At 35.0% G+C, this 22,357-nt stretch overlaps 1 protein-coding gene across 2 annotated transcripts in view; it reads left to right on the top strand.

The window, feature by feature from the left end:
* The first annotated feature begins 4,903 nt into the window (after positions 1-4,903).
* Positions 4,904-22,357, top strand: part of LOC148279153 (protein outspread-like) — a 326,035-nt gene continuing 308,581 nt past the window's right edge. Inside the window, exon 1 of one of the 2 annotated variants that reach the window (XM_088230376.1) lies at positions 4,904-5,473. In XM_088230376.1, the coding sequence (XP_088086502.1) occupies positions 5,357-5,473 (117 nt within the window). In that variant the 5' untranslated portion in view covers positions 4,904-5,356. The remainder of the gene's footprint in view (positions 5,474-22,357) is intronic. The other variant, XM_088230377.1, reaches the window with a different exon arrangement.

Here is a 22,357-nt window from a genome sequence, read left to right as displayed (position 1 = left end):
TTATTCAAAACGTTTGTCAAACGCATATTTCGATAAGGAGTTTTGCTCATTTAGGGGTTCGTGGCTCCCACTAAGTCAATACGGATTTCACAAAGTAGTAATTTAAGTTTTGTAAAAAGGCGCGGGGTCTGCTGAATAAAATTCGCAAATCGAAATCATTGGCTACGGCTTTCGTGACGTGTTGTGACAATTTATTTTTTCCAGGATGTTATTTTCGTCGTTTGTACATTTTCCGATAAGTATAAATCGATTATTAATCAAATAAATGACGATTTTTACAATTATTATTTATTATACTCAACAGTTTACAAATAAATAAAATAATAGCAATAATCATAGAGTTACGGATTGATTAAAATTCTGAAAAATGTTGGCTGGTTTGATATTCTTGCTCAAATTGATATCTAACTGTATAGATTAGATGCCTATGATATCCTTGCTCAAATAAACCTTAATGAACCTCGCCGTAACTTTCGTACCAATCCTGTCTTTGTTGTGGGAGGAGGAGACGCTATACTTAACTTTTGTATTATTTGTATCTTCCTGGGTATGTTCTACCTACTTGTCATTTCGACATCATATAATCGAAACAAATCAATGAATGAACGCAAAAATCAGTACGCATTCCTTACTTCATTAAGTTCTCATTTATATTTTAAATACGCTTCTGTGATAAAAAGTGCCCACTTTAAAGTCATTATGAACTCCAATACATCCTAATTCAAGCAACATGATTTTTAGAAGACTTCTGACACTTGCCAAGACGATATGCTTAAAACGATCGTCTGTATTGTGTATTTATCTACCGAGCGACTACAAAGCCGGCTCCTCTAATATCTCAATACGTACACTTCAGAAAATAGTAAAACCGACGGAAAAAATATAATAACTAATTATTTTTATAGTAGCAACATTCTTACGCCTAGATACTCTGATATGTTAATAGGGCAGAATCTAGCGACATTATTTTTAGCATCTAGCTACTCGTTTAGGAAACTGACAGTTATGTCAGTATTATTATGCTCTAGTACAGTCAATCATTCAATATGCAATAGTTGGATGGGGAGGGGCTTATAACACTCATCTTAGACCCTTAAAAGTTGTACAGAAAAAAATAATTAAAATAATACAAAGAAACCATCCTTGTTCTCAACTACCGAACTGTTCAAAGAATTGAATGTTTTAAGAGTGGAGGATATCTACGGAAAGTGTTGCATGCTCCAGGCGCATAAGGAGAGCCTCCCATCGGATCGTATTACGGGAAGGTTGAGAACAGGATGCCTCGCTCTACAGAGAATTAAAACTATCACAGCCAAACATCATTATACTTACATAGGACGGAAGCTTTTCAACAATTTACCACAAAATCTACGTCAAGAAATAAATTACGGAAAATTTAAGGATAAATTAAAGAAAAGCTTCTTGAAATAATTAACATTAACTTTATTTTGAAAATATAGATGTATGTTTAATATGTGCCTGTGTTTATCAATTTATAAGTGTTGTGTTTTTATTTAATATTTTTTAGTACTATATTTTCTCAATTTTTAAAATTGTTTAATTTTTTATTCATTTTATTTTATTATTTTGTTTTGTATTTTTTGTTTCTTTTTTATGTTATTTTGTAAACTTGCCAAATACAAGAGCCAGACTCTTTTTTGGCAGGTTCAACCTTAAGTGTTCCATTTTTTTTACTGAATTTATTGTTTATTTATGCTAGTAAATGTTTTTATTGTTAAAAAAAAAATAAAATCAGAATTTAATACGACTTAAAAATTTACTTATTTATATCTTATATTTTGAATGGGCTTTTAAGAAAAAAGTGCAACCTCAAAATGATTAAAAATTTAAGTAAGTCGTAATTAAAGGAGAAATTTCTCGGTGGAACAAAATTTTTGTCACTTTTAATGCGGATATAAACATGTCGAGGGGTTCTAGACCTATCGGTATAAACCGATGTACTTACATCAAAACTTGATGACGGGGGGATCGGTAGTGTATCTTAGTAGTCACTAGAGAGAATTTATCTTCAACTATACCGTCAAGGTAAAGGTATGACGTTTTTATCTTCCCATCATAATCGAGGCCCTGGGCATGGCCCGTCTGTGGACAGTCTCCCTCTCCCTCCATCTGGGACAGGCTTGTGCTATTCTTTAGGAATTTGTCGGTGATATTTTTGATAATTCAGTGACCAAGCCGCTCCATCTCGGTTGACGTCCACGCGACCTTGTCTCTTCTACACTTCTCAGTTCCCTCTGGTAATAAGTCCAAAGAACTATGGGATTATTTTCTCGCATATGAATGTTAGTCTTACTCTTGTGTCTAGTTTCTATTTTTATGCCTCCTCTTTCACAGTAGTAGCCGCTCGATTGTGGAAAAATCTACCCACTAATGTTAGAGACCCCCCTTCATTATTTACATTTAAATCAAGATTGAAATGTCACTATCTAAATATTTAAATTGTTCCTTTATCCTTCTTCTTTCCTTCCCATCTCCTCTCCTCTCTTCATAGTATAATGTAATTTTTTTTATATATATATATATTTTTGTTAATCTTTGCTTTTAATTTTTGTATAAAATTGTGAGATTCGATATGTCCATGTATTTATAATTTTCTCAAACTGAACGGTTTGGGTAGGTAGGAAGAAATTGCCTTAAGGCAATATGCCCGCCCTTATATGTATATTTATTGTATATGTATATAAAGTGTCAAATAAATAAATAAATATATATTTATACTTTATTATATAAATAAAACACGAGTGATACTTTAATCCACAAATTTGGAATATCCAGTGACCGGTTTCATCGCTTTCGCGACATCTTCGAGACTGGTATCTTTATTAAAAAGTTAGATGTATTTATACAGAACAGAGGTAAGGATAGATAATTCAAAGTTATATGTAAGTAAATTAAATAAAAGTATTTTTATCTTTAGGATCATTATCAACAAATTTTCTTTGGGTTAACTAATGAATTGATATAATGCTATTTTTGTCTACAAAAATTTTTGACAAACTAAAAATATTGTTGATATTTTTATAGCGAGGTAGACTGCTGATCGAATCACTCTTAGAAAATTATGAAATATTTTACTGAATCAGGTAGAGGAATTTGTGTATCTGGGAAGTATGTTTACTAGGGCTGGAAAGATCGAGAAAGATATTGAAAGGAGGGTGAGTGCCGGTAACAGGGTGAACGGTGCACTGACATCTACTTTGGCAAACAAATGTTTATCGCAGGAGGTTAAACTAGCAGTTCACAATGGAGTTCTAGTGCCAACTCTAATGTATGTGAGCCAAGTATGGAATTGGAAAAATGATGATGAAAGTAGGTTAAATGCTGTCGAAATACGATCCCTCAGGCGAATGTGTGGTAAAACGATGTATGATAGGTGCACAAATGTCGAGATCCGTGAACTGCGTAAGGCTGAGATCGACAGAATCAAGAAAGGGGTGCCGCGTTGGTTTGGACATGTAGAGCGAATGGACAACGAAAGAACGGCTAAAAGGATCTACGATGCGAATGTTGATGGATGCGGAGAACAAGGAAGGCTGAGAAAGACACGGCAAGAGCAAGTCCATCAAATACTTGAAGATGGACATGTCAAAAGTAGGAATAATCGGCGTGCGTGCATGTAAAGATGTATGAATGTAGAGGAAGCGAGGTATGTATGCCAAGATATATTAATATGGCGTTCTATCCTCTCTGCCTACCCCTACGGGGGAACGGCGTGATGGTTTGTTTGTTTTACTTATTATAGTTTTGAATTAAATTATAACGTCATACCCCCCTCGGTGATAAAATTGCGATACCGCGTAATTATCAGGCGAAAATGCGTCTTGTTAATTACAGATTTCGATGAACCAAAAAGTATCATAAAATCACAGAAAAGATCACGTGGTCTGACTTGCGTTGGATATTCCCACACAAGCGAGAGCTCGAGCGGCCGTAGACAACATTTTTATTTCGTGTATTTACATACAAAATACGCGAGATAAAAGTGTTTTCGACGGCCGCGAGAGCGTTTGGAATATCACCTCTGGTGGATCAATATTGAGAGGGACCTGAAGAGGGAGCAGCTGACCAGTGAGATGACCCAAGACAGGAAGAATTGGAGACTGCGTACCAGAAGAGCCGACCCTAAATGAACTGGGAAGAGGAAAGGAAGAAGAAAAAGTATCAGGAGAACTATAATTATATAGAGTAAAAATAGCAATAACTTCAAACTAATGGCTCTTAGTACCAACAACGAATTAATTCCAGTAAAACATTTTGTAAAAAAAAAACTGGTTACGCAACATTACAGTATCACCGATGTCACCTAAAAAAATGGAAATCAGTGTTTTATTTGATTGGATTGAAGTTGGATCCGATTTTTTTTATTTTCAATTCAAGATTTAATTTTTATTGCGAAATACTATACATTCATGGTTGTTAACATACATTTTAATGCTTAATACCTTCATTTAATAATTTAAAAAAATATTTTACGATTTCAAACCTTGGTTGAAATCACCTTGACCAAACCTTGAAATAAATTCGACGCGTTTACGCCTGGTAAAGTTCTCTATACTGATTATTATAAACAATATTATTAATAGATCTGATCAGGTACCAATTCACAAGGAAGTTTGTATATTAATTAGTACAGTATTGGAGGAAATTGTTATTTACAGCGCCACCTTACGATATGAACCAAACATCTAAAGTCTGCTAATCAAGTACTTGAAAATATAAAGGCTATTCAGGAAAAATACGTTTCGTATTGTGTTATCTGTACGATTCGGTAGATGTCGCTCGCGATCCCACAGCCCGATCGAAAGCACGAGTGTACGAACAGGACAGCGAGATACGAGAATGACTTGTGTGACAAAGTAAAGGAAACGAATTAAAATTACCCACACACTCGCAGGTGAACAAGTCCGAGTTGTTTTACTACCGTTTTGTAATTTTCTATCAGATCTATCAGATGTAAAATGGGTGTGCGGACGTGTCGCGGTCCGTCGGTATGATCCGTTTGTTATGATTTTTCGAATTGAACGAAGTTTCGAGTGCGGAGTGTTTACTTTTTGTTAAATCGATACCTGTGTACAGTGAAGTTATCGAAAATAAATCGACATTCATTTTATAAGTCACGTGCGTTCTTAGAACTGACGTTTACTGTGACTGCGGTGATTTTTACTAATTGCCCCATCGGGCGTATATTGAGAAACGTGTTTTTACAGTAATTTGTTTTGATATTATTCTTAAAGCTAAGCCCGGAATTTTTCCGCGCGTGTGCTGTGACAATCATGTTTGAAGTGTTATTATCCTGAAATCGTTGTCAAATCGTTCTCGGTGTTCTCCTGGAATAATGTCTGCAAGATCGGAGTGTAGGAAGTTTGCACCGAATATTTTCAACAAGAGCAAATGCACAAATTGCTTCAGACAGAAGGAGGAACATAGTGCCGAAGCATTGGAATCCAATCGGGTAAGTTTTTTTTCCTGCGCCCGATTAAAAAAAATCAGTATTCATAATAATATAAACACGGTCAACAATACTATCACTTGATAGTAAAATGTCAAATGTCACCTTCAAAATACAGAGAAATAAACTTTATAAAGCATCTGGTTAGCTAATAATAATGTATTTTATACCTTTACAAAATATGGTTTTATAAAAATATAAATAAACCGTCGTAAAATGTGTTTTCTAATTTGAGCGTGTGTATTGATCATTTAAATTACTTTCGGTAGGTACCTACTTATTCGAACTTTTAACAAGTAGAAAATATTTGTTGTATACATTTTCTATGGTAAATATCATCAACAAATTTCCCGCCAAAACAGAATCCAACGGGATTGGCATACCAAAATTCAAGTGATAAAAACTGACACCTCCTCGAAGATATTTAGAATCCTGTTAACCGTGACAATAAACGAATTTATTTATTTATTTATGTTCAATTTACTTTTGAGTATAAATTCCTGACGTAAATAATTAACTGAATTCGCTAGAAACAAATAAAATCTCACTAAAACAACGCCACCAAACTGAAAACTGGCGCATTAACTCTAATAATTTGGTATTTTATCAAACTTTTCGATACGAGTTGTTATTTTTTTTTAAAAACCCTTCTTATCTAATCTTTTATCTACATATGCTGAAGCAAAACGTTAGCTATCAAACAAAATCATTAGGGGAATAAGTACTAAAATATAATTTCATAACAATATTTTGAGTTTGTCCTAATGTTTTATGAATGTTACACAGTGTATAAAGTGGCCACTTAAACCAGTCAATGACAAGTCATAAGCCCTGTAAAAGTCTAGACTCCATTTTCCTTCTCTAAAATGTTCTCCACCCCTGTTGTAATTTGATAATTTTATAACCCTAGTAAGTAGTAAATCAATCATTTTCGTATTTTTATAGTGTTATGAATCGATTATAGTTTTTAAAGTTGCTAGTACTTTTCCTTCAATTGATTTGATTTAAAAAATCCAAAAACGATTTATTTATTTTTTTAATGGAAAGAAACAACTGAATTAAATAATGTTACATAAATCACGCAGGCTCGGTGATAGGATTCTCTGGCCCCTGGGCAACGAGGGATCCGGGCCTTTCTACTCTTTTACTTGCATTATTTATTGTGATTTATTTCAACTCAATTTACGCATACTTCTAAATACGCTGTCGTCACGTAATTGTATCAAGAAAATAATCGAGGAAGATTCATATGCAAAAATGTTTTTGGGGACTAGTTCTATTTGTCATTAGTATAGCAGTAATGTATGTGCAAATTTAATAAATAAAACATCTTGACTCAGGCCCGGACCCCTGGGCATCATTTGCACGCTTTTTCACCCTCCCCCCTCCCTCCATCTGTCGCCATCCCTGAAATTACGCGACGCCGACGTATATATGTATTACGGAGTTTTCTTATTTAAATATTGGCGTTAATTACTAAACGAGATACGAAGGATTTTTTTAACATTGAGCGTTTGAATTTCCGCTAAATTGCTAGTGAAGATGTTTTAATGACATAAAGTAAGAATGTTGCCACTATGTAAGGCAGATTTTGAAAAGTACTTAGTACCTACTTACCTCCGTCAAATTATAACGGTATGTAATTCAAGTATGTACATGTTTGATGAAAACAAGCAATGAAAAAAGAAAGATTTATGCGGAGATTCATAATGTTCACGATAATTTTGATTTATTGTCTTTACAGCATTTGTTTTGTAAGATATCTATTTTAAAAGTGCCTCGAGGGGACCTTTTTATTAATATGACCGTATGCAAATTATTTTGAGAAAAATACGAATTGGCCATGAGAAAAATGTAGGTTATTTATTGATTGATGAAAAAAAAGCAGATTCTATTTAACGCGTGTGTTTTTTTGTGTTTCACAATGTACGTAAGTAATATTGATATTCTGTCTGTAAAGTGTAATTGAACTTTGAACATATTAAAAGGATCGATAGATACATTTAATTTAAGCACCTAGGTATCGTTAATCGTTATATGAAGTGCGATGTATACTCGTATAGTTGCGTACATAAAAAAGTGCATAGTACTCAAGAACTAAACTAACACCCAACGCGGTGGAAGCTATCGATCAATAGCACGACTCTTGTGCTCTAGGCTCCTCAAAGTTAGACAACTAGTTATAGTTCTACATTATCTCTGAGTTATACGTAAGACGGACGGATGCCGCCAATCCATGATGTATTATTCTATATCAAATCAATTGCACTCGTACGGGAATTATAGTGAGGCAAGACGACAAACCGCGCCCGTATGACCGATGACCATATATAAAAATACGTCACATCGATTCCCACAAGACGGATTCAACGGAGACACGTCATAAAAAAAGACCGAGACAAATGGTGAGACGGCCTCACAGCGTTTTTTTACAAGTGTCTTTTTGCTCCGCGATCGATCTATGCGAAGTGTAAACCCGATAGGCGATCAATGCGATCATCCTGTTACGCACCTATTCCGCGGAACATAATGACACCTAACGGTTCACGGTGAAGTGTGACATTAGATATCGCGAGGTAATGCAGATATCGTAAATTAACGGCAGGTCTACCTCGAGCCCAGGATTGGTCGAGTCTATGTACTACTGACAGAAAATCTACTGTCTTCCATCGGATTTTGTGATAGAAGACCGAGGTGACCGACTACGCGGCAGGTGATCATAACTCTTAGCTCGGTTTTGCCGCGTAAAAACGAGCTTTTGGATTTGATTTACAATTTAGCTTCTGCTGAACTCTCGAACCTATTTTCTCTAATCTAGAATAATAAAACATGATATATACCTGTATTTAGAGCGTTAACTGTCATGGCTTCTCTTATTACAAAAGCAAAGGCTCAACGGTCTCAAGTTTTGTAAGGTGATACATGCGATTAGCTTCAGTGCAAACTGCGCACGTGAAATACGAAAACAACGGTCTTACTATAAATAATATGTGCAGCCTGTTTTGTCAACAGTGCGCAAAACATCTACTGCACTTGTTTCTAGAATAACACCAATAGCTCTAGTAGAAACAAAAAATAATATGTGGGTTGAAATGCATTATTATTTCTTCTTGGTAAATTGAAACAACGTTGCAACAACTCTGAGTCAACGGAAATTGGTTCCGATTACTTACATTTGTATGCAATTTGCATGAATAACAGTTTTATGTATTTTTTTGTCTTCATATCGCAGGTAGGCAATTCTTCAGCAGAATCTTATGTTATAAATTTGCTTTTTTTATTTTTTTTTCATTAACTCTTAAAAAACAATTAGTTTTTTCTAGGGCATTACGTCGTATGTCGTTACTAGCTACACTTTTCCATTACAGAGCCCATCTTTAGAATCGATGTTGTTATTGCTCGACACATCGATTTTTAAGAAATATAGGCTGGAGGTTGGGCTTATCCAGAGATCTATATACGTATAATGAGTTAGAAACTACCTTGAATATATCTTCTCTTCAAGACCGTCGAAATAAATCCGACCTTATAGTCCTATTTAAAATTCTCAACTCACTCTTTGATGCGCCTGAACTACTGAGCTCAATAAAATTAAATATCCCAACTAGAAACCTCAGACAAAACTTACTCTTTCATACCGATATCCATAGAACTAACTATGGTTTTCATTCCCCTATGCCCAGAATTCTTAGGTCTGCCAACAAACATACGAGTCTTGATTTCTTTAATAACAAGTTGTCTTCTTTCAAACGATCACTGAATCAAATTCAATTATAAACACCTCTCTCCCGCTTCCACTCCCACAAAGTCTACTATAAACCATTAAATCTTTCAATTTTTTTATAATAATTTTCTACGTATAAATGTGTCCATAAAAATGCCCATTAGGCGTATATATAAATAAATAAAAAAAATAAAAAAAAACACACCGATAATGGACGCTGTAATGCGATCCGAAACGTCGGAAAAAAGTGCGAATGCCACACGTCATAATGAGCCAGAAAAACTGATTGTGGGCCCGGCTGTGAAAATTCAAGATAACCTATTATGCAGTTCCATAACGCTTGTTTTGGGTCAACTGTCATTAGTGCCCTTCGTGAAGAGAAGGTCAGAGATTATATACCGCTTCCGTATATCATTTTACCTGGGTACTTTTGGTCTATTTACCATGATTCTCACGACTAACGAATAGTGGGTCCGTTATTTCACGTTGTCCACATTTTAATTACACTACACGTTGCTTTTTTTGGATTCCTGAGTTTATAAACACTTTTATTGGTTGAACGATAGATGCTTTAGCATCAACACAATTCCTCGAGCAGTTCTATTAATCTCTGGAATTCGAGCACATACAGTCGTGCTGTGTTATAATATGGGAATAAGAGCGATGGCTCGTGCCAGACACACAATGCATTCCTTGCGTGATACATTTTTTCATCTGACATTACTGCATATTATTATTTAGGGTTTCTCACAAAGGTAAGGTACCTCTTTTCCGAGAAGTTCCCGTTCATGTTATGTAGATACAAACCATTACTCTGTTGGGTCTCGTATTATTTTAAACCTTTGAATGATCGATTTTTCATTTTCCCTTTTCTGCCAGACATAATTATTTTGGTATTCAGGTAGATAATATCTTTAGTACAATATGCTTTTGTTTTTTTGGTCTTAAAGTTTTTGCCGTCTAATACTCGCGTACATTTATTAATTTCCATAAATTATTTGTAATATTTTCACGTTTATTAAGTAGGTATATTATATCTAACACTCATATGTTTTTTTCTTGGATGGAATATATAATGAATTTATGAGTAATATCTATCACGCTAATAATATTAACAGTTTGTCCTAATATGCTCACGGCTCCACAAGCATGGAAATACTGCAGATGTTTTAAACAATGTTTTGAGTATGTCCAAATCTTTATAGACATGCTGGATTCCACTAGAGGTAGATGGAGAAGTATAAAAATTGATTAGTAATTTCAGGCGTTGCTTAGTAGGTGAAATGATTCAGCCGGATGAATCTCACCCACACCAGAGAAAGTGTTCATTTTTTTACTTTACAGACGGAAGAGTTAAGAAAATGTGGACGTTTAAACATAGGTAGAATGATGAATGTTATACGGTGTGTAAAGTTGCCACTTAGGCCAGCCAATGACAGGTAATAAGTCCTGTAAATGCTTAGACTTCCATATTTCATTCTCAAAAATGTTTGAAACACTGTCTTACTTTTCTTCATACAAACGTAGTCCCGTATTTTCTCCCTGGATTATAGCACTAGAGCAATAATTATTTTACGCACTAATTATATTTAGTGTTTTCATCGTTTTGCCTTTTTGGTAAATTGTTTCTGATGGAAAATAGGACCATCCAAAAACCCAAAAAGCGCCCAGTTTTATCTACCGTCTTTGAACGTACGGTATGCAAATTTGATAAATGATTTTGAAAAACAAAAAAGTTTCATTCCATCAAAAAACATCAAAATCGGTTCAATTTTGATGTGCGGAAAACGGGACAGCCAAACGTCAATTTTGTCGATTTTAGCTGGCCAAAATCAGTCCGTCGTGCGGTTGTCTTTTTTGCACTGCATCGGGGAGGTATCTGCGAGAGAGTGACAGCAAAACACTGTTCAAATACCTATTCTTCAAAATTTTTATCCAACGCATATCCTCTAAATGTAAAGAAATACATTATGATACATGCCTCTGTCACTCCAAAACTTTGTATTTTTTGTCTTCTGTTTGAATTGTATGCTAAAGTTACGGGTTTAAATTTTTATGATTTTTTTTCTACGTATGCCACTGAGATTTTTTGTTTCGTGTTATTTATACACACAACTGTTCCGTATTTACAAATAAACCATCACGCCGTTTCCCCTTAGGGGAAGGCAGAGAGGATAGAACGCTATAAAACTCTATCTTGGCATACATTCCTCGCTTCATCTACATTCATACATCTTTACATGCACGCACGCCGATTATTCCTACTTTTGACATGTCCATCTTCAAGTATTTGATGGACTTGCTCGTGCCATGTCTTTCTCAGCCTTCCTTGGTCTCCGCATCCATCAACATTCGCATCGTAGATCCTTTTAGCCGTTCTTTCGTTGTCCATTCGCTCTACATGTCCAAACCAACGCAGCACCCCTTTCTTGATTCTGTCGATAGTGCATATCTCAGCCTTACGCAGTTCACGGACCTCGACATTTGTGCACCTATCATACATCATTTTGCCACACATTCGCCTGAGGGATTGCATTTCGACAGCATTTAACCCACTTTCATCATCATTTTTCCGATTCCATACTTCGCTCCTATACATTAGAGTTGGCACTAGAACTCCATCTTAATTATAATTATTACTAAATTATGTATTAATTTTATTTTTTTATCAACTATACAAATTTCAAATTTACACTTCATCAAAACACTTATATGTGTTTCTCTAAACTTTTTCATTTATTTTTTTTATTTTTATTTTTAATTTTTGATTTTTTTTTAATTTTATTTTATTAGTTAGTATTGGTTAGTGGCAAAAAGTCCGCCATTTAACTGTGTATACCTTTGTTATTTTTTTTTTCTATGTATGACATTGTATGTTACGGTACAAGCCGTTGAAATAAAAATCAAATAAAAAAATATTTATTTTATCTTCACAGTTTATGTAGTAATAATAATAATCAATAATCAATGATGTCATTTTGTCACCGGCAATTGAGAACTCGCTATCAATATCGATTATTAGTGGCGTCATGATGGGTTAATGTGCAAAACAGCGGCATTAAATGTGGGGTCAAATTTTTATTGGACGTGAAGTCCTCAAACTGTGATTTAATGGCTGTTTTATTACTTTGACTCCTTTAAATAATGTTCCACTTTATAATATTTAGTATTCACGAATCCATCTGTCCTAAAATCAGGTCAGTTTATTAACTAGCGTTGCCAAATATATAATATTTAATATGTTGATATTTATACATAAATTTTTTCACGATAAATTACCAAAATATTTTAAGGATAAAGTTGTCTTAAACAAAAATTGTCATGAATATGCAACTAGACAAAAGGATAAAATAAGACTACCATTATTATAAAGAGCTGAGTCGCAAAATTGTTTGATGTATAAGGGTTTAAAAATGTATGATGAGATGCCTGAATGTATGAAGAATGAAAAGTGTCTGAAAGAATTTAAAAATAAATGTATAAGTTACTGTAAGGAAATGTAAATATATATAGATGATGTAAATGTATATAATAGTTTATATTAGTTTTAATATAAGCTAACTTAAGAAATAAATAAAATAAAAATAAATATGTGCATAATATTATGTATAATATACATTCAGGATAAGTTGTTCGCGTCTTTTCGCTTTTATGAATTTTGACACGTTCAAATAACCCTTTTCAAATTCAGCTTTCAAATGTTTTTTTCCCTGTCCACTTAACGTTTACAAAGTACTTTTTTGACTTTGATAAATTATTTCGGCATTTCTATCTATTTCTTTTTGTTTTTATAAAAGCGGATTGATGAATGAATGAACCCATCTTCTCATGTTTAATGTATTTTTCGTGTTGGAATATAAATTTCTGTATTTCCCCGAAGTAGAGAAATCCAAAATAAACCAGCAAAACATTGTCGCCTGGTCCATTAGACATTTCCGTAACACGCCGTGGTTGGTCGGTTGCTCCACGTGGCCAGAAATAGATGAACTGCCTGCAACATGACCAATGTACATCAAACAAATGAAGGAATGAGTAATGTTGACTGGCAGTCTGCTGCACCTAAAGAGCGGCCATTTCAAAATTCTTCGGAACATCTACCAGCCGTGTGCGGTGAACTGATGCAAAAATATACCCTTTCTCAAATTGGGATTTCCCATTGCTTGATTTAATTTCAAAACCGGTTTGATTTTAGCTATTGATTTACCCTTTAATTTTAAAATCGTATGATAAACTTTGTCATTCAACTGTGTTTTTTAAATTTAATCTCTAATGAAAAACAGACTCATGCGGAAAAAATATCGGTAGGAACATTATAAATAGAGATTTTTTTATGCTGCAGCATTACTGATATAATATCTATGTTTTAAACAAAGATAAATAATGATTGTAAATGTATGTATGATTAGTAGGGACTGACCGAAACAAAATTTTCAGCCGAAACCGAAATTGAGTTTCGGCTTCTGTTCTAGTTTAGGTCAAAACCGAAACCTAATTAAATAATTCACGCCAAATATAAGGCGTTATTATTGTTAAACCCGACGAGTTCATTAAAAAAAGGCATTAATATAATTTATTTTTTTAAAAGTAATATTTGCGTTCTTATTGTATACCCAAATATTTCATTTTAAGGGCCACTTTCAACGAGTTGTAAATAACCCACTATTATAAAATGGGAATCAATTTGGGGTAGAGTGGGATTCGAACCACGGACCTTTGTGCCGTGAGTCCGAGACACTAGCCACGGGACCTCAATGAGTAATGAGTAGATTTGTTTATTTTTAGCGGCTTTGGTTCGTTGTTATGCTATACATACAACTTATTTGTAACAGTTCTTCAATGTACGCTGTAAGAACTTTAGCTTATTTACGATGAAGGAATTACAAACAAAAAAAGAAGATTTTAGAACTACTAATTATTGTCAACAAAACACAAAATCAGTCTAGTCCGAAAGGTTATCCGACACATCCCGATCGCAGGTTTCGGCTGGGCCAATGTTCGGACAATTTTGACCGAAACATCCTTTTTTAAATGACTTATTGTATTATGCATTCTCGCGAAAGTATTTGATCTAATTTTTAACGATTAGGTATAATGGGTATGTATAGAAGCTACCCGTTCTTTAGAATAACTAAACCTAGGAAACGTAGATCCCAAACAGTATGAGATAAGACGCATTAATAAGAATCTGCAAGTGAGATGCGCATTTAATTGAAGGCGCCAGGTAAAATAAATATTCCCCTCTGGGGTTCCCGTGTAGGTACTAGGTACAGGTACAGGTACAGGTACAGGTACACGACTGCGCTCTGCCTCTGGTCAGAATGGGCTCCATATTCTCTCATACCTCCAAGCTCAACACCGGCCGCTGCCGTTTTGTCGGATATCTCTGTTGCGCGATGTTAACAAGATCGTGTGGGGCTCCAACCGTGTTTTATCAGTTTGGTAAACAATCATAATATCACTAAAGGCTGTTCGTGCCTTCGTTTTTATATCCTACTCTCTTTAAACTAAGTTGTTAGTTCTTCTAGTTACAGATCTGGTTACCTCGAGTGTCCAGAGTAATGTCCGTCTGCGTAATGTAAATCTAAACATTTGAGGTCTCTATTTTTACCAAACGCCAGATACACAAATGTGTATTATGTACATTCGGACGTTTCCTATTGTTAAATCTGGTTGCGGATGTTTGTATGATAATATATAATAGCCTCAAAGGGATTTTTTGAAAGAGCTACCCGGATAAATAATTTTAAATGGCATACATAAACAAGTCAATCATCGTCTCTTTAATACAATTTTGGTTGATGAATCTTGACGTTCCGCCAGCATGAAAAGGGTTAAGAGCATTGACACCAATTACACCAGTTATTTGAATAACATATTACGTACCTAATGTTTGTATTGTCAGTATGGCGGTTTTCTGTTTTCGATTTTTGAATGCGGGCGTGATTTTATAATAGCGACTAGATCTCGCTTACTGAAGGGTGCGCCGCGCGTGGGTCCACAACCTTGCCTGTTTGTTGAATACATCACAATACGGCGATTATAATTGCTAAAACTCAGCCGCGTGCTGAGCATATGTCATTAGCTGTCTTAGCTGAAGACTGTCGCGGTGCGGGGACCCCGCCTTCTATATTAGCATACTCGCGTAGGGGGACTGGGGCTAAACGGCTGCCCACCGACTGTTATCTGTTACCGCAGGACGCAGGACGCAGGACGCAGGACAGAGATTTGCTAACAACAATAGAACTAGTAGACACCCAGATTGCAAGTGATCCCCAGTTTGCACTTAAACGTATCGCGATACCGATCTCTCCCGCCTCCCACCAAACTGTTAATTAATAAAATTATTACGATAATGAAATTTGACATCAAATTATCTTCCTTTAGTCTTACAACATTCTTGTACTAAATCCTGTCTCAATAAACTCATACCTTATACGTACCTCGGTATCATTTTGGCATGTACCTTCGTCTCTTGTTTTACAGATTTTTATCTTTCAACAAAATCTATCGTTTTTGGCTGGTAAGCAAAATAAATATTTCATTTGTATTGTAACTGCTTTTTTAATATTGCGCAGTATGTTATATTATGGCATAAATTACGTTGTAATGAACCGTTATGTTTCGTATGTAATATGTATGTACTAAACAACCATTAGCTGAACCTATTTGTGTACTTTCGTGACCACGAATAGGCCTTGCCTGTAATTGTAGCGCATAAATGGTGTCACATTAAGTCGATATCTGTGTTCGTGTGCATCTTTTGTAGATGTCGGCCGTAAATTTAATTCACGAACCTTCAACCCGAGACCTCCTATTTCACCGTAAAAATCTTTTCAAACACGGAATTCGCATTATATATTTTCGATATCTCGGACTCCATTATATGACGGCTTTTAAACGAAACTCTCCCGTGGTCAGGGTCAGGACTCTGACCGGTTTGACCTCTTCGGAATTTAGTGCCCGTGCTGGCCGGTGTCCGCAGTCCGTGGTCCGTGTCACTGTTCGGGCTCACCTGCGGACATCAGTCCGGCCACTGCCGCTGCCTCCGAGTGACAGCACTGGCTGCAACTAAGGTCCATTCCGTTCCACCGCGTGTCATGATGCAGGAACAGATTGATGGCCGATCGTCCACTCGCACTCGCCAGTCGCCACCGAGCGAAATAACATCGCCACAAATTACGAATCAGCGGATACCACTGCCAGTTTCATGAGCAACACGGCGACATTGTTTCGCGAAACTAATTTACGTCTCCTGGCTGATCTTTACTTTCCGTCCTTGTCCACCGTTTTCAGGATTCTCCGAAGGGAGTATTTTATAAATAAGGGAAAAGATACCTCCGGGACGTACGCTGTCAGATGAAGACGTGTGATTAGCATAATAACGTCATGACCACTCTTCTCCGCATACTGATGATCGTGGTACTCAGAACTCACCGAACTATGCGTTAGGTCGCCCAGTAATCACTCCGACTTGTATGATATTTAATTTATTCAAAGTTTTCGCCCCGGGCTGTTGGCTCGGTGTCGAATCACAAGACGGAAACACGTTTTAATATTCCACTCTCTGTCGCTGCCTCCCTACAAAATAGTTCAGAGACTGATGAAAATGTAGTTCATCCGATGTAACGAGATGTTTATCAAACTCTGACTCTGTGGAATGATATGAAAAAGACGTTAGAACTTATCGCAAACTTCATATCGGTCTTCATCTTAATTTTTGCCTTACTTCAACATAATCATTGGTTTTAATGAACACGCTCGAAAAGCGTAAACACGAGTATAAAATAATTTGGTTAGTATCCCCTATCATCGATTCGCACATTGGTTCCAAAAATATTAACATAATATGAGGAACACTTATGTATGGAAGTAAAACATGGAACTGGCAGAGGAAGGATGAAAGCCGAGTGAACGTGGTTGAAATGCGATCTCGTAGACGAATGTGTGGGAAATCAAGGTATGACAGGATTACGAATTATGAAATCAGGCGAGAGTGTAAATCTGAGTCAAGTATAATTGATAAGATTGAGATGGTTTGGTCACGTATAACGAATGAATGACAAAAGAATGGTAAAACAAGTATACAAAGCCAAAATAAACGGTAACGTGAGACAAGGACGACCAAGGAAGGCGTGGCATGATCAGATTAACCAAAATCTTAAGTCTGGTTATGTCAAAAGCAGACAAAACCGAAAGGCATGTATGAATGTGGAAGAAGCTAGAAACGTATGCCAGGATAGACGTGTGCGTGTGTGGCGATCCATTCTCTCTGCCTACCCCTACGGGGAAATGGCGTGATGGTAGTAGTAGTAGTAGTAGTAATATGAGGACACGTGTACCGTGTACTCGTTTCGTACATTACAATTTTAAAATGTATTATTAATAATAGTGACTTCCTGTCTACTAAACTTATGGCCGCGTTCATAGTTTATTTAAAGGGGTTTCACAATGTTTTGGTTTCCTCGATGTAGATTAATTATATGGCCGGATAACGAAAGCGCAATACGTTTTTTGGTATCTCTCGACCAAAAAGCCCGCTAGTCTGTTATTGAACGCCGACATTGAGTAACCTCTCGATGTAGTATGGTTACCGAACCCCCGCACACTGACCGACACGATAAATCTTAGCCGCATTATGTAATTGCATCAACCGGCAACCTCTACATAGGTACGCACAGTGGAAGCTGAATGCAGACTTTTTGTCCGGCATTAAAGGTGAACGCAGAAACCGCAAATATTGGCTCCGGTTTGGATAAAGATCCCCGTTACCGCATTATTATCTTTCTGAAGAAGAAGAAAATGGTTTCCAGGGTAGACACTAGGTACATCTTATTATTACATACGTTCAACTCACATTTCAACCTGTTCCGTCCGATTCTTTTTCCAAAGTTTATAATATTATCCTTGGCAAAGACGGGGACTTTCATGCTCTTGCAATAAAAATATTCTCCCCAACAAGTACACACGAGCATTTGATTTCGAAAACCGTTATTAGATCGTCGTGTTTTTTTTTTGATTGGGACATGTGGATATCACATAGCTAGGTAATATATGTATATATATATATATATATATATATATATATATATTATCCTTTCTGTGATGCCATTTCTTTTTTTTGTTGACTTTAAGTGAAAACATATTATACATAATTTAATATTATATTCTAATGGAGTTCTTGGAAAAAACTTATTTAGGGACATGCAGATATCAATATTTATTTACAGAAGTATTTATATTTCAAACTAAAATATTATTTACACAAGCAGAATTATGATAAATCAACAACTTATCCCAAAAAATACAAAAAATAATTATCATAACAAACTTATTTTCTATATTCTAAGCTATCAAAAAAGTACATATTATACATAATACAAGGTAAGATGCATGTATTAGGAATTACATAAAATACGTAAAACAGTATCAAAGTATGTGAATAAGTATTAAAAATTGCATATAACTATATAATACAAATTAAAAGATATTTTTTTATATACATTTTTTATTGATAAACCCTTACGGGTTACTTACGTTTAACAAAATATTTTTACTTTTTGTTAAAAATAATATTTTTAACATCTTTTGTAAAGGTTGTCCGAGTCTTTTGTTTAGTTTTGTCTGGTAGTTTATTGTATAATTTCAGTTCACGGTTTATTTGTCTCGATTGTCCTTTTCTCGTTTTAGAAGGTCATAAGCCCTGTAAATGCCTAGACTTCCATATTCCCTTCTCAAAAATGTTTTCTATCTCTGTTGAAATAAATTTAAATATGAATGACTCCGTAGGGAGGAAATCCAGCCGGCATTTGGACATACTCAAACATTGTTGAGTTTGTATATTAATTAAAAATAGAATGTGTAAAGGCGCATATTATCTACATCAATATTTCGTTAAACATGTAACTAATGAGGAGTCAATTAAATTATCAAACATTGTTAAATAAACGGTATTTTTTATTAATTTATTTATACGAAACTTGTTTCGATGCTTGCTTTACGGAATATTAACCTAAAGAATATTTAACCAGCAGAAAAGATCAAGATTTATAGGAGTTTTTTTGACGATTCCTTGAAATGTGATTAAATTTTATTGTCTAACGGTAAACGATGATATCTCTTAGTATTTAATTAATATAAATTTTTAATTGAAAGCTTATATATGACATTTCTATCACAAAAACACACAAATTTCTCGCGTGAAAAAACTTTTAAGTAACGCTACGTTATACTTTAATGTCAATGATGTTTCTGAGGAGTTTGAATGATTAGAATTAGCATGTGTTGTATCTACGAAAACAAATCATCAATCTTCTATGTTTTCTTGTGATCATTAAAATTCAATACGCGGTTAGACTCGTGATCATATTGAGTGTTGACCTTCTTCAAGCTGTGACATATTTGTGTATACTTGTATTCCTTAAAATATAGATTGATAAGAATGACATTTGTCAGAAAAAGTGACGACATAACTATGTAGTAACGTCAAAGGATTTATTTATATTGATACACGAAAAATCATTCGTACCTGGCTTGTTAATTTATTGTTTTAATACAATGCTTGACACATAAATCGACATTAATGTATAAAATCAGTTTTAAAACTTAAAAAAACTAAAATAAACCTAATTATTTACGACGTTCTTACAAGGTTACCATTTTGTCATTATTTGTCTTATCTTATTTTGCAAAAACGTTAGAGATGGGACAAATTGATCGAATAAAGAAAATAATTCATTGATATTGTTCATGAAAAAAGTATAAATGTCTTATTTTTGGTGAATAATCGTGTTAAACACACTATAAAAGACTTGTTTTTGCGTTTTTTATATCAATTTTTGGAAACAGAGTTTCATGATTGCATGAAATAACTGATAAAATCGATTTGATCAGTGATCAGTAATTTCCCATCACTAATGAAATTAGTTTGACAGCTGTCATTCTAATCAAGCTATATTTAAAGGACTATAGATCAGCAATGGGTAACCTTATTAAGAAGCAAGCGTTACAAACTTCATCAGGCGGAGAATAAGGTCTCAAAAAAGTACGCAGATCATCCGTAAACGATGCGCGTCACCCAAAACGTCTCGACCTCTGACCTTGTTACTTGTTACCTCTGAAACGCGTGCCATAGGTTGCTCATCACTGACCATGACCATTCTCAATAATCACAATAATAACATGTGTTTTTTGCCATTATTGACAACTATTTTAAATAATCGAACTTATTGTCTTCTCACAATTTATTCCAGTTTCGTTTATCCTTTGCAGTGACTTTTCGGCCATGTTATTTTCTTAAACGACCGTTAAATATAAACTGAGAATAATATATAAAATGCTATAAGAATACAAGGCGGATTGAGAATCGAAATCGTAAATACTTACTCATAATCGGTTTACAATTACAAAAGGATGTTGAAAGTGAATAGTAACAAATAAATATAAAAAAAACAAACTTGGAGTTTCCCTCTGTTTTTGATAAATAATTAACAGCAGGTAGCGCACCCAATTAAAAATTAATTCTTTTTTTAGAAAGGAGAGTTAATCATGAATACACATGTAACCAAATATTACAACTGTCATTAAACATGATTTTTTTACATTGATATTAGTGACCGACCGATGTTTCAGTTTCGGCCAGTTTCAACCAATAAAACAAGTTTCTGCAGCGGTTTCGGTTTCGGCCAAAAAGGTCGAAACTTCGGCTCAGCCGAAATCTGCAGTCGGGATGTGTCGGATTACATTCGGCTGTACTCGGATTCATGTTATATATAACATGACAACGAACCATTATTTAAAAAAGTTAATTGCGTATTTTATTTAACACTTATTTTGAAAACCTGTTCAGTAGCTAGTTTTCTGATAGTAATGGTTGCAATAAAATGGAGAAATTTGTATGTAATAAAATTGCATATATGATATTTGTGCAAAAATGTGTCGAAAAAAAGCTGTGTTTCGAATCAAATATGCTCCAATAGTGATTAACTGGTGAAACCGAATTTCGGCAAACGGCGATTTCTGGCTGAGAGCTAGCTAGTTTCACCACATTCTACATTCTGACATGATAATAGTTAATCTAATTCAGTGATAATGAGTCGTAGAGTTGTAGTGGTCAGAGCGATTGCCTACCATGCAAGAGGTTTCATAGTCCCTGGACTGGCACCTGACCATCAAGTGCGGAAAGGGAATGATGATAATTTAATTAAAATATTGATCCTTTTTATGTCAGACACTTAATGTTTAAAAAAATGCTTCCTATTACTAGTGAAAACATTCCGTTTCCACACCCGAAATCGCTTTAAATAAGTCCGAGAGTCATCCTTTAGGTTTCAGTAATATATTTTTTTCCATTAATCTAAAAATAGAGTTACTTCTATTTGTCATTTATTAGTTTCATAAACCGCGATTTTAATATTGAACTTAACTCAATGCTTTCATTGTCCTTTTCATCTATTTATATTTTCGTTTTATATGAAGCTTGTTAATCTTTGAAATCATTATATAATGATTTTTTCTGTTTAAATTGCACTCAAATGCGATCCATTCCCGAGTCCCACACGACTAGGCTCCTGAGTCGCGGGTGGACGCGCATCGACGCGCCGCGGCTGCTTCGTGTCGTGCCACAGATAAATCTGCTGAAAATTTTCACGCTGACAAATGGCCTTTCACGAGATATCGCGGATTGCTATCTGTATTAGCTGTGGCGGGAAATAAAGCACTATCTAGCTGGTATGTATATGGAAATGCGAGGCTCAAGTTCACTGTCATCTCGCTTAACGTAAGGAAAGAGGAGGGCGCCGCGCAGCGCAGCGATGATCAACGCCGCGCCGCGTCACGCCGCGCCGCGTCAAGCCGCGCGAGAACGCAAAAATATTTTAGCGCCGTTAGATTTTTATTTGTTATTGATTAACGGGTTATTTGGCACTCAGTATCCACTGCTTGGTATGGTCAGGAATTCTCATGGATATAATATATTCTAGTTTTACGCACTTTAAAATTTCTCGAATCTCTGTTCGTCCTACTATAAATTGGCGAATGATGTTATGCATAACCGACTCTTTAAATTTATATTTTTAAACAAAACGATCTATTTTGTATGTCTAGCTCTTCTGATTGTTAATTAAACTTCTTCAAATTCAAACTCACTAAAATTTATTCATAAATTA

Source organism: Micrasema longulum, unplaced genomic scaffold (assembly GCF_059751315.1).
Source record: "Micrasema longulum isolate JH-2025_06_02 unplaced genomic scaffold, ASM5975131v1 h1tg000749l, whole genome shotgun sequence".
Classification (NCBI taxonomy): domain Eukaryota; kingdom Metazoa; phylum Arthropoda; class Insecta; order Trichoptera; family Brachycentridae; genus Micrasema; species Micrasema longulum.
This window is presented reverse-complemented; position numbering and strand designations above follow the sequence as displayed.